The following is a 13,401-nucleotide window of genomic DNA, read 5'->3' on the forward strand; positions in this document are numbered from 1 at the left end:
GAATCTAATCAATGGGCTAGCGTGATTTACTACCTGGCTAACATTTCTTATAACATTTTCTCAAAGAATTCAGCCTGAAATAACCGGAGTCTTTTGCAAACGTCTCCACAAGCTTTGGCAGTTGAACTTTCTGACTGGGTAAATTTAATTTTGCTCTTATGTAGTCTTCTTTTGACGATTCTAACTCTTGTTGGACTCTCTTCGCGTATATACATGAATCTGTTTCAAACAAATCAACAACCAAGAAGCAGATACTTTAGCTTTTAATTGGCATTGACGAAAGTGTTTCACAGTTTCTAAAGATCAAAATACTATGGAAGTCACAGTTTCTAAAGATCAAAATACTATGGTATTCTGAGTGGCTTCCTGAAGTAAGTGCAAAATGTGGGATAGGTTCAGGATGATCGTCAAAATGCTTGGCTGGGTTTTCCGTCAAGCATCAACGGGTCTCGCCACGGAAGGATCCCGATCATGTGACCATGTCTCCTCACCCCTCATGGCGGAAGCGCTAGCTATGAGGGAGGCTATGGCTGAGGCTAAGCGCTGTGACTTCACCAACGTCTGGTTTCGCACCGACTCACAAGAGCTCGCTAGAGCTATCAACTCGAAGACATTATCGGTGGAGCTTTTCGGAGTTCTCATGGATATCGAGTTTCTATCCTCTTCCTTTGATTTCTGTTTTGTCTCTTTTATTTCTCGGGAATCCAATATTGCGGCTGACTTACTTGCAAAGTCCGCTCTTCATCCTTATGTTCCCGCCTTGTACTGAACCACGTTTAGATATATGATTCAGTTTGTTGGTTGACAAAAAAAAAAGGTTCAGGATGATCGTACATACAGCCCACAAAATAAGACTCAAATGTAAAGAACTGAAAAAGAGGATAGGTGTCACACTCTCCTTCATCCAATTGACGACGTGGCACGCCTAGGAGAAAGTGAATGTATACTTTATATAATTTGCGACTTTTCGCATGGGATAATTAGGAGGACAACACAAACACGCGACTTAGCTTGAGCTTGCTTTTTTCCAAAGCCTAAATAAAAGAGTAGCATATGCTAAACAGCAATCACTTAGTTAAAAGAAACAGAGTTTTTCTTCTCCATCATCTCTCTAATAACTTAACTAATAAAAATGGGAGGCAAATGTATTTCGATCAAGCTTCTAAGGATGATATTGGTACTAAGTACCATCTTCTATAATCCGGTACCTGTAGGCGTGGCAGCGAGCCACGGTGAGGGTATTCCGGCGGTAGGGCTGCTTACATTCGGAGACTCATACTTCGACGCCGGGAACAAAATGTTTTTCAGCAAAAAACAAAATCTTCCCCAGAGCTTTTGGCCGTACGGAAAATCGCGAGATGATCCTAACGGCAAGTTTTCTGACGGTCATATAGTCCCCGATTTTATCGGTACGCTGTATATTCCTATTTTATACGTTCGTTTATGCTTTGATTAGTCTATATAAATTAAAATGTTGATAACGTTTTCTGATTACGAAAATATACAAAAAATAAATGTGAAACAGAATAACAAATTTGTGACTGATGAGAAATTGTTTCGTTCACAATTAATAAAACATCATAACATAAACAAATCTTACATACTATAAACAATATGTATACATATTTTGATCGTCCAAATGATATAATGTAAATGACTAAGGAAGTGAAATTAGATTTTACAAAAAAAAAGATCAAAATCTATCTATAACAATAAAGTAGGCATATCTGCCTTTTCCTGCGTCCACGTCGCTCTGGAGAGGTGGGGCATTTTGCGACACGTGTCGATGCGCTGAGACGTCTGTGTATGTCACGTAATTTTTTCCTGCGCGTCGCTTTGATCTTTTCCTGATTCTTCTATTTGGGTTTCCCTTATATTTTTTTAAAAAAGCCCAGATTCTGATTTCTTCTTCGTTCTTCTCTTGCGGCGGATGCTTTACCGTCAAATTTTCACAGAAACTAAGCAGTCCCTTTGCTACCTGTAACTCCTCTCAACTCCTTAAATCCGACTTTTATTTTGAGTTTTTCACTTGAGTAATCCACTCCTCCTTCATTAAGATCTGTGTGCACCTGTTTGTTTCCCTTGAAACCGCTTTCATCCTCTCCGACATTCATCTGTACTCGATTCTGGGAAGCCCGTAATGGGAAGAATGGAGGAGAGCTGATGGGGATTGACTTGCTCTTTCTTGAAGAAAAGGTGATGTGTGTGGTTTTATATCGTTGTTGTTTCTCATCAGCATTCAGTCTATTTAATTAGTCTCTCCTTATGTCCTTCAATCCAGATATCACACTATTAGATATTTAATTTGCCTTGCTATCAATAATCGCCACCATATTTGTCTTCTTCCTGAAATTCCAGCGACCACTTTCAACTCTTACCAATACGATTCCCATATACAGGCAGAGAGAGAGAAGAGTCTGCTAAGATAGAGATGTGAGGCATCAGGACTTCAAGGCGGCGAAGTTTGGGTTCTTCCGTTGAATATATTCACTTACAAGAAAATCTGCAACGGTGCTTCTGCTCAAGCGTCGAGGCACCAACGTCTCCATGTACATCAGGTACCCTATGGCCATCACAACACTTCTGTATTCACACGGAAATGCTGCTAATATTGTTCAGATGTACTAGCTCTTAATCGAGCTTACTATTCAGCTCCGTAAATGGGGTTAATTCTTTTTTTTCTTTTGTGTGTATTCACTTGCTGATACTAAAGCTGTGGATTTAAATTCTCAGATCAGTTTTTCATTACTGTGTTTAGCTCAGAAAGTTAGATCTGAATTATTATTTTTGGATTATGTAAATACTCTGCTTCTGAATTTTTGTAGCTATTTATTAGCTCTTAGACCCTCTCTCTATTTATATAGATATTATTATAGATACATTAAAAATGATGCAATGATGAGCGTATACGTCCATATGTTCTTAATTTTCTCTTTCAGTTCTCAATGATTCATATACGTGCTTGATTTCATATATTTGTTTTTTGGATTGGTAATCATTGTAAGAACCTTTGGTGGGGACATGGAATTTTGAATTTTGGTGAATTCTATTTGTTTTCAGTCTCTCTCTACACCATCCCTGTAAATGATGCGATGATGTTTGTGTACGCCCCTCTGTTCTTAATGCTCTCTTTAAGATTCCCACTGGATAGTTCATGAAGATATGCTTTTCTGATTTCATGTATTTATTCTTTGGACTGGTAACAGTTGATTTGCTCTAGATACTGTGCAAACCTATTGTTGGAACATGAAAGTTTAATTTTTTGTTGCATTATATTAGCTCTTTAACTCTTTTCTTTTTAGATACAATACTTTTGTTTTTTCAGTGTGGAGAAGCATATACTCTTATCGCTCAAATTTACCAAAGTTTTTCCTAACGTTATGTAAGTATTATTTCTGTCGCATACTCTCCTATCAATTTGTTTTTCTTCTTAAACATAATTGCATTTGTTGATCACAACTAATCACAACCAACAAGAGACTGGTATCGCCTGTGTTTCTCCATCACTACTCGGTCATAAATCTGCTTGCAAGGAAAAGTCTTCGACCCCTCCTCATCCTACCAACGGTCGATCATCTTTGTGTTGTCTTATTTATGCTTTACTGCTCGCCGATGAGGCGATGACTATACCACTCACTGGAAACAGCAACATCAAGCCTCTGAACGTGTCCCAAGCTCTCACTACTGGCCTCCTGCAATTTCTTTTGAAGCTCATGTGCACAAGACCAATGAGAAATGCTTCTTTGAACCCCTTTCGATATGGCAGAACTCCTAGAGTACTCACTCACTCATTTAAAGCTAAGCGACACGCAAAGCTAAGCGATAAAAAAATTGCATGTAACAGGCTTTATAAAAACTTACGATAGATAATAAAAATGTATTGGTTACCTAAACCAAAGACTACTAAAAATTTTGAATATTTAATTTATTTTCTCACGGTATATTAGCATCTCCAATAAGTATTTAAATCTTCGAAGATAATAAAATCCCATAATTTTCTTCGTATTTTTAAAATACTACGTAAAACAATAACAAACAGAATCTTTTTAAAAAATTACTTTATACAGAGTTACTAGACATGTTGAATCTAAAAAAAATTGCTTCATATACAATGCCTTACAAAAAAAAATACACAAAACCAGGGAAACTAACCTAAAAGACAGGTCAAATAAAACTCCCATAACCCTGTCTAAAAGCTAAACTGTAACACATTTACAAAAGTCAATTCAACCCAAACAAATAACTCCAATAAATAAATCTAATCTATTAAAACCGAAGTACAATTGAAAATTAACTCTTATTTCAATATTATAATTACATCTTCTGCCACTGACATTAAAAGTACTTATTTACTAAACAATAATCATCACGTTTTTTACCAAGCCCAACTCAATGGACATTTACGACAAAGTCTCATGGATGGAAAATAAATAATTAATATTTCAAAAATATTTTTTTTTAATTTCAAAAATATTCCATTCCCATATACGATGTACCTATTTATTCGGATGGTATCCGTGATAAGGAAACTAAAATAACGATTATTCTATGGTTTAAACTTCAGTTGCTACTAATAAGTAATAAGTAATAAATAATAAAATATTATTAAAACAATATTATATAGACAAACAAATGATTTTTTTAGTTAATTCACCTTTATTGTTATATATCTATGTTTCATTGCCAACCCATCATAATATATGTATATATAAACGTCTATATTTATGTGTGTATATATATAACCGAGTAGAACAATTCAACAGTTTAAAAGAATTAGTAAAATTAATGCATATAAACTATAAAATCATATTATACATAATGGGTCTGTATTGATTAGTTGTAAAAATATATACAATCAATCAAATAAACTATTTTTACTTGCACTATATAATACATTTCTACAAAACATTAAACTGCCACAAACAATCCAAAAATGAGTTACTTCTCACTTATTACTCATCACCTCTCGCATCAGAGAAGTACTTCTCACTTATTACTCATCACCTCTCGCATCAGAGAAGATCTACAAACGGAAACACAAAACAAACACTGCAAGTCTACTACATCCACAGACCCACCACACAACAATTCGTCAATGATTTCCAGCTACCATCTATTATCGACAACCAAAATAATTTTAGTGACTCAATAACTGAGAGCATGGACTTCATGTTATCATACTATGCCATTCATCATCCTGATTCAACATACCTTACTGAAAAAATATCTCAATACGTGATGAATGAAGTGAAAGACTGACAACTTTGGTAATGATCTTCAAGTTACTCTAAAGACTACAACAAGAACGCAACATCAAGAATACGATCGAAGAAAACGTTTGAAGCTTATTAAATAACATAACGTATAAACCCGGCGCGTAGCGCCGGCATACCACTAGTAATATATATAGTAGTAGTTTGCTACTTTGCTTATTAGAAAACCATGATAGTAACTCTTATTTTTGCAACATTAAAATGTGTAATTAATTACGCATGGTGGAGGATCATATAGCTGAATTTATGAGCATTCCGAAAGAGACCCCACCGGTGTTTAAACCAGGCGTTGATGTATCACGTGGAGCTAGCTTTGCCGTCGCCGATGCTTCTATTCTCGGTTCTCCGGCTGAATCCGTAAGGCCTTCATCACTTAATATTTTTAATTAAAAAAAAACAAATTATTAAACTAATAAGTTCACAAACATAAATTTGTAGATTACACTAAATCAACAAGTGGCTAAATTCAGAAGTATGAAATCGAAATGGACCGATGATTTCATCGGAAAGTCGTTGTTTATGATCTACGTTGGTACCGAGGACTACTTAAACTTCACCAAGAACAAACTCAACGTAGACATATCTGCGCAACAAGCTTTTGTCACTTCCGTTACTAACAAATTCAAGAACGACATCAGCGTAAGTGTTTTTATACATGTAATAACACGTTTGACGTATGTTATATGATTTTATTTATACATACATCATCATACATGCATAAACAATTTGAATTTGCAGTTGTTGTACTCTTTAAACGCGACTAAGTTCGCGATTCAACTGTTAGCAAATAATTTTGCAAATAATTTTTGTTACACATGTAGGTTGGGATGTTTACCAATCTCGAGGCAAGAATACAAGACAGGCAACGAGTGTTACGAGCCACTCAACGATTTGGCTAAGCAACACAACGATAAAATTGGTCCGATTCTGAACGATCTCGCTAAAGAACATCCCGGTTTTCAGTTCACGGTCTTCGATTTCTATAACGCCGTTCTTCGACGGACACGTACGAATCTAAGCTATAGTAAGTAACAAAACGCATTTACACGCCCCTGTATAAAATAAACTAATGTGGTATATATACATTAAGCAGGGTTTTACGTGTCAAACACGTCATGTTGCGGTGTGGGGACGCACAACGCGTATGGGTGTGGTATGGGAAACGTGCGGTCGAAGCTATGTGAGTACCAAAGGGCTTACTTCTACTTCGATGGACGTCACAACACAGAGAAGGCACAAGAGGAGTTTGCTCATCTTTTCTTTGGAGCCGATACTAACGTAGTTCAGCCGATGACCCTTCGTGAGCTCATTGTGTTTCCTTTTAATGAGCCTATGCGTGAGTACTGGAAGCCCTCCATCACCACTAATCCTACTTGAAAACAACTACTAGTATATATTTTACAAACAATGTCTGATATATATCCTCTAGGGACAAAGTTAAACGATTCACAGTGTCCTAAAATGTTATATACTGAAACAAATTGAATATGTAAAAAGAACTTCAAAGATCAGTTTATACATAAAAAGAAAAATAAAGGGAGATCGATGTTCTTATTTAAAGTTCCCATTCGCACCCCCGAACTATTAAATACAACAATTCAAACCCAACCATGAAGATAGCTGTGGTAGAAGGGAAAAGAAAAATGGAGAACCCAATTTTTTTTCACCAAAAGCAACAAAAAAAAAAGAACTATAAATTTCTTTTTAAGAATCATTGAAGAGAAGAAACTCTATCAGTAAGCTCTGTAACTGTTTCATCATCTGCCTCAGCTATGGTATCCTGCGAGCAGAGAAAACAGAACAGTAAGTAAACTCCATTTTCATGGTCCTTTCAAGATACTCTGTTTTCTTCTCTCTCTCTTTATATTAATTAACCTCTTATGTGTTAAAAAAAAAAAATTAACTAACCTCTTTGTCAGTTTTAGATTGGACACCAATGCATTTAGAACCGCTGATACTGGAACTCTTCATGAGGTTACGAGCACTGTAACCTCCTCCATTTTCTGCTTCCTCAGATTCCAAAGTTGAAGCCACAGCAGCTGCTGCTCTTCTCTCAACATCACTGCTTTCTTCTGCAGTTTCACCATTCTGAGCAGGAACTCTCTCTCTGCAGCACACAATCACAGAGAAGCATAGTCTTTCAGAAAGAGAGAGAGAGAAGAGCGCAAGAGAGAGAGTCTGCGAAAGGCATTACCTTGGCAAGGAAGCATGATGTCTATGAAGTGCAGTACTTCTTCCTCCTCCTCCTGCTGCTGCTCCTGGTTTGCCTTGATTTTCTTCAAGATAAGCAAATTGCCTCTTGAATCGATCAACCCCACTGCACAAACAACAAAAGATCTATCCATTACACAACTTTTTCTTTTGTTTGAGGATTTATAGTTTTTGAGATGTTAACTAGAGCTAACCTAGGGTACATGAAGCTAAGCTGATCACCACCGCGCTTGTATTCCTCCAACATCTGGGGATGATATTCCAATATCTAATACAAAAATTTCCAAAGATAAGTGATTGTCATGAAGAATAGATAAACGAAAACAGAGAGAGAGAGAAAAAAAAATGTGTAGAAGAAGAAAGGCTTTTTTGTCTTACCTCTCTGTAGATTAATTCTCTGACATCATCTTTTGTTAATTTCTTTCTCTCAAAATCAAACTCAAGCTTTGAGATTGGTTGTGTTGATGGTTCACGGTCTGAATTTGACAGACAACTGAAATATGGATCAGATAGTGCCTGTAAGTAAGCAAAGCAGAACAATGAAACATAAGAATTTTAAGTCGGTGTAAGAAAATGGGAAATAAACAAAAAGGTACGTGTCTCTCTTACATCTTCAGCAGATACACGATCTTTGGGATCAAAGGCAAGCAGGCGTTCAAGAAGGCGGAGAGCCAAAGGATCAGCTTTAGGGAACTTATGAGAGAAAGGGACTGGCTGTTTTTTCCTCATGCTACTAAGATACCTCCTCGCCTTTTCATTCCTAATCTGTCAAAATTTCAAGATTCCCAAAAAAAAAAAAAAATCTCATTACAGAAAAATGAACTCACTCTAAAAATATGTAACATGTTTTTTTTTTGGAGTGACTAACCCTTGATATGGACTCAGGTGGTGGAGTGCCAAGAAAGTCAGTCATAAGATCCAATTGGTGCACCACGTTTTTCCCCGGGAACAAAGGTTTACCAAGAAGCATTTCAGCAAAAATGCAACCAACACTCCAGATATCAATCGCAGGTGTATACTGGAAGAATATGAAAAAAAGAAGTTCACTTAGGTAACTATAGCAGTTGTGTTCAGTGGAAAAAAATGAATCTTACTTTGGAGAAAAACGATCCGCAGAGTTCAGGGGCACGATACCACCGAGTAGCTACATAATCCTACAAACGTATACACAAAAGGAATGAGTTTACAAACAATGAAGGAGCTAAAAAGATAAGTTGCTTGAAGAGATGACTCACAGTCCAGAATATAGCAGTTGGGGCGTCGTTGAAAGAAACACGAGCGAGTCCAAAATCACAGATCTTCAATTTGCAATCAGCATTAGCTAGAATGTTCTTTGGTTTCAAATCCCTATGGAACACATTAGCTGCAAAACAAAACACTTCAATGAATCTTAAAAAAGGGTCAAAAGAGAACAACATATACACAAGAGAAAACTAACCTGCGTGAACGTATTTGAGACCACGGAGAAGCTGATACAAGAAAAACTGATGATGCTCAGCAGTCAAATCATCGTTGGCCCTAATCACCTGATGGAGATCAGATTCCATCAACTCGAACACGACGTAAATATCCCGGAACTCTCGGCGGGAAGGAGGAAGCATGATGTGTTTGATCTCCACAACATCCGAATGACGAAGCAACCGTAGAAGTTTGATCTCTCTGAGAATCCTAGTAGCATCGGAGACGTGCTCGAAGACATCGTTGATCTTCTTGATGGCGACTCTCTCGCCAGTGTGTGTGTCTAGAGCAGAAGCCACAACGCCGTAGCTTCCTTTACCAACGACTTCTTGAACTTGGTACCTGTTTGCTTCTCCGTACTCCGTGAAGAACTCAGCTTCGTGCACAGCCTGAAGAATACAATTCATATGATCCGTTGAGTTCGATTCTATGAACAACAGGAACAATCAAATGGAACAACAAAAAACAACTGACATTGTAACTTTTTTGTTCATAAAAGAACATAAAAGAGAACAAAACACCAAATCACATAAATAGAAACAAGGATGAGAAGGAGCAAAGAACATGGAACATTAAGACAACAAAACAAAAGGTCAATCAAATGTCAATCAACAAGGGCAGACAGAAGACAATAACTTTCAGACCAAACTGCATCGAGTTCAATCAAATCATGTCTACATTTCCGACAAAACATTCGACCAATTCATCACCAAACAAAAATAGAAAGAAGAGTAACAAGAAGAGAAGAAAAGGAACCTTCTTTTGAGGATCCATGGGTAAGTGATTACGTTTAGGAACCTTGAGAAGCTTTAACCCAGTAAAATCGAAATCTTCAGTAACAACAAGCTCGTTCAAATCTCCAGCGTCGTCACCTGATTGATCTCGATTAGAGAAAGTAGCAGAGGAGAGAAGAATGGGTTCGTTTTGATTATTATTGGAAGAAGAAGAAGGACGCTGAAAAAGCCAACGACGAACACCGTCGACGAGATTCCCACCACCACCCATCAACCAAACCACTACTTAGATTAGAAAAATACTGATTAAACAAAAAAAAAAGATTGGTAATTTACGATATTGGGTTTCCGAATTTCAGCTCAGCCAAACAATTATCTCAGCATCTTTCTCGCCGCATCCTTCGGTGTTGGAGACCATGTTCTTCTCTCTCTTTTGTCTTTTCTATTTTTCTTTCAATTATTATTGTTTTCTACTATCATGATCAGATTTTTTTTTCCCTAATTGATTAGAGAGAGAGAGAGAGAGGGAAGAACAAAAAGGTGTATATTTAAAACGTCCGAATAATTCAACGACCCGGTTTGATATTACCGGTTTCATACCAACCGGATTCGGGTTATTGATGTGGCCCAGTTGGCATGCATTTATTATGGGCTTTGTAGTGGTGTATAAGTCTTCTTTTTTTCTTTGCAGATTTTATCGGTCTTTATTCAGAACTGAACTAATTTTATTAAAATAATAAAATTAATTATTATTTAAAAATGTTTTTAAATATTTTTTAAACCAATTTATTAAGTTTTTTTATTTTAAAATGTATTTTAAAATTCCATGTTATCGAAAATATCTTAATTATTAGTGGATTTTGAGAGATTTGTGGTGATTTTAAGGTGTCTGGTAGAAGTTTTAAATAAAAATATAGAGTTCAAATCAACATAGTTTTAGATGAGACTATAAAATGCTGTAGCTAAAATAATAACTTCCATAATTCATATCATTTAATTTGATGGAAAATAAATAAATAAGCTTTGTTTGCCTATCCAAAATAGTTAATCTTACATTCTTACTGATCAAAATCACTCGACAAGGTTCAAACTACTAAATGCGACACAACAAACTGAACCGGCAACAAATTAAAATTACTCTAGTTATGAAACTCTAGAAAAAGTGACTAGAAACCGTTTTGTTTGTTCCGCGGTGATCAAGCGGCGTCGTTAGGACCTGCACTGCTAGCCTCTTCCATCATCCATGACCGCCTCGATGATATCGTCATCTTTCATCATGAGCTGAGCAGGAGTCTGTCTTAGACTAAGGAAACGACCTTTAAAGATGAACCTAAGAGTCCCGTACTCTAAGTTTCTCCGTTGGCAGTAATCAAGCATTAGTTTTTTCAGATGTGCATGAGTACCAACTCTGTAGACACGTAGCCCTCCGTCCTCTTGGTCTGTGACCCTGAGAATGACCTTCGGTTGTGGAGCTAGACACCTCTTTGATGCAAAAGAACTCGATGAGGAACTCATCGTTATATGTTGACAAGAAAGCTTTTCAGAGATTATTTTTAAGGTAATTTCTAGGTTATGCAAACTTAGAAAACTAGAACCGGAAGGTGAGAAACTGATGAAAGTGCTGAGCTTAAAAGGACGACCCTCGCCTACTAAAGACTAGTTACTACTGGTCCATCAATCTCTTTCTTCTGTACTTTTGAGTGTCCTTTTCAACCTTGGTCTTGGGGTTTTTGACTGAGATTTACTTTGACTCGTCCTCGATCGCTTTTGAAGCTAGTACGGACTCACGAGATACACCGCAACACTGCAACAGCAACATGTATTTCAAATGATAAGAAAAAAAAAAAAAACGAAAGTTAATGAGGGTATGTCTACTTGCTCAATTAAGCTCGAGACTTTTAAATGTTTCTGGTATTGGGTTTAGATCATTTATAATCGAGCATAGACTAGCCTCCTCATTACTCACTAGTGTCCCCAAACCAAAACCAACCATATATTCCCTTACGATGTTGTATGCATTATGCATATATATATATATATATATATATATATATATACAGTCTTCAATATATAACGTATAAATGAAACTTGATACTGTCATGTCTTTTCTCAGCTTATTCCCTTATAATTTTTTGACTTGTCCATTAATCCTAGTACTTGGTATTTAGTTTGACTCATGCAATCCGCTTTTAGCACCCAGCAAAGATCTCAGTTCTCTACTCAGACTGTTCTCATTATGACCTATATGCTATCACTAACTTTGCAAGCAACAAACGAGTTTATAAGAGACACGAGATAGCCATAATGACATTACAAGGAGTGAAGAAGGCTAAATACTTCCTCCTTTTTTGTTTTGATAATGAGAAACTTCATTTTATTTATGTATAGTTGGTTTGTCCTTGATGGAATTTAATTATTTTTTTAATTGTCAACGCTTTTAAAAACATTATTTTTCGTGAGAAGAAGCAAACTGCTTGGTGGGATAGGGTGGTCCCTGGCGGCGATGACGCCTAATTTGCCAATTGGAAGGCCAGAGACCTTCTTCCCAATTTATTTTCTCTGTGGATAACAATGACGTGGCATTAATTTGGCATCAGCCAGTATGGCATTAATTTGGAACAATCATTTTATTGGTGAAGAAAAGGTATTGATTTTTTTTTGGTTCTGTAAAACCAATCAAATGTAAATTGTAATAGCTCATGACGATATGTCATGGGAGTTTTTTTTGTTGAGAAAGAATGTCATGGGATTATCTATTCTATTAAAAGGGAATCAGTCTTGAAAAGTCGACTTATGCAAGTTATTTAGGACCCTTTCATTTTTTTAGTCCAACCTATTACATATAACAAAATATTATAACTAACCTATTTTATAGCAACTTAAAAAGATTCTCCTTCGTTTAAATAAAGTATATTACTGTTATTGACTTTAAATGTTACTATAATCTAAACCGTTGACTTCTAACATTTTAAATATGTGCGTAAGAAAGATTTGTATAAACCACTGTTTTTATTACTAATATTTATATAATTTTTTGTATCGAATGATGGTGTGAAATTAATTTAAAACAACATTGTACCTCATCTGTACTATTAAAAGGAAATTACTACCAAAAAATTTACTTAAAAAATTGTTGAATCCTTTCACTAACTAATTATTTTTCTCTCAACTATTTGAAAATTGATTTGCGGATGCGGGTTATGAGTTTTTTTATGCGGGCTTAGTATGAGTTGGTGGATTTTGGATCGCGGCTATCCGTCAACCAGCAAATTACTAAAAAAAAATTAAAAAAGTAAATATTTTTTTAAATACAAGAATTTAAAAATAATAATTTAATATTTAAGTCATGTATAATTTTTTTATTATAAATATACTTTTATATAGTAATTAAATATATAATGATTTTTTAAAATATGTATATAACCTACGGATAACCACAAAATTAAGTGCAGCGGATGCATGTACAATATTATTTGTTTGCAGGTTGTACGGATCATATTTTTAACCAAAACAAAGTTGAAAATCCGCCGGTTGGCGGGTCAGCGGGATGAGTTCGACCCGCAACTCAGCCTTAACCGTGCGTATACCGGATCAATTTTTAAATTACAATATATTTTGATCTAAATTTATACACAAATATGATTAAAAAATATACAAATATAATCAAAAAAAAACAAATATAAAAAAACTAAATTTAAAATAAAAGAATATACCCGCCCTTTTAA

At 35.7% G+C, this 13,401-nt stretch overlaps 2 protein-coding genes and 1 long non-coding RNA gene across 7 annotated transcripts; 2 read left to right on the forward strand and 1 right to left on the reverse strand.

The window, feature by feature from the left end:
• Positions 1-969: 969 nt before the first annotated feature.
• Positions 970-6,813, forward strand: LOC108837362 (GDSL esterase/lipase ESM1). 2 transcript variants are annotated; one of them, XM_057008930.1, is made up of 5 exons: positions 970-1,409; positions 5,512-5,630; positions 5,712-5,912; positions 6,012-6,279; positions 6,367-6,813. In XM_057008930.1, exons 1-5 carry the CDS (start codon positions 1,133-1,135, stop codon positions 6,648-6,650), a joined length of 1,149 nt encoding a protein of 382 aa, XP_056864910.1. In that variant the 5' UTR covers positions 970-1,132; the 3' UTR covers positions 6,651-6,813. The 2 variants fall into 2 exon arrangements, with proteins under 2 accessions (XP_056864910.1, XP_056864904.1); XM_057008924.1 differs by having other exon boundaries at positions 972-1,409; positions 6,012-6,297.
• On the forward strand, positions 1,420-2,830 carry LOC130511639 (uncharacterized). The gene is made up of 2 exons (XR_008945133.1): positions 1,420-2,196; positions 2,400-2,830. It is a non-coding gene; the product is annotated as an uncharacterized LOC130511639 (long non-coding RNA).
• LOC108844336 (mitogen-activated protein kinase 8) lies at positions 6,738-10,188 on the reverse strand. Of its 4 annotated transcripts, none has more exons than XM_057008921.1 (12): positions 10,013-10,187; positions 9,699-9,814; positions 8,923-9,331; positions 8,720-8,847; positions 8,579-8,638; positions 8,353-8,502; positions 8,094-8,249; positions 7,863-8,000; positions 7,679-7,752; positions 7,468-7,590; positions 7,182-7,380; positions 6,738-7,053 (listed from the first exon to the last, which is right to left on the reverse strand). In XM_057008921.1, the coding sequence occupies exons 2-12, from the start codon at positions 9,714-9,716 to the stop codon at positions 6,985-6,987; spliced, it is 1,524 nt and encodes a 507-aa protein (XP_056864901.1). In that variant the 5' UTR covers positions 9,717-9,814; positions 10,013-10,187; the 3' UTR covers positions 6,738-6,984. The 4 variants fall into 4 exon arrangements, with proteins under 4 accessions (XP_056864901.1, XP_056864899.1, XP_056864897.1 ...); XM_057008919.1 differs by having other exon boundaries at positions 9,699-9,896; XM_057008917.1 differs by having other exon boundaries at positions 7,149-7,380; positions 9,699-10,188.
• Positions 10,189-13,401: the final 3,213 nt, after the last annotated feature.

This window comes from Raphanus sativus, chromosome 1 (genome assembly GCF_000801105.2).
Source record: "Raphanus sativus cultivar WK10039 chromosome 1, ASM80110v3, whole genome shotgun sequence".
NCBI lineage: Eukaryota > Viridiplantae > Streptophyta > Magnoliopsida > Brassicales > Brassicaceae > Raphanus > Raphanus sativus.

Bases quoted from the DNA above. Each gene is read 5' to 3' on its own strand.
- LOC108844336 (XM_057008916.1), bottom strand. From the start codon at position 9,947: ATGGGTGGTGGTGGGAATCTCGTCGACGGTGTTCGTCGTTGGCTTTTT. The intron at 9,332-9,698 runs GTTCCTTTTCTT...TGTATTCTTCAG, and splicing joins CCATGGATCCTCAAAAGAAG to GCTGTGCACGAAGCTGAGTT. The intron at 7,591-7,678 runs GTTAGCTCTAGT...TTGTTTGTGCAG, and splicing joins CTTAGCTTCATGTACCCTAG to TGGGGTTGATCGATTCAAGA.
- LOC108837362 (XM_057008924.1), top strand. From the start codon at position 1,133: ATGGGAGGCAAATGTATTTCGATCAAGCTTCTAAGGATGATATTGGTA. The intron at 1,410-5,511 runs GTACGCTGTATA...AGGATCATATAG, and splicing joins TATAGTCCCCGATTTTATCG to CTGAATTTATGAGCATTCCG. The intron at 5,913-6,011 runs GTAAGTGTTTTT...TTGAATTTGCAG, and splicing joins AATTCAAGAACGACATCAGC to TTGTTGTACTCTTTAAACGC.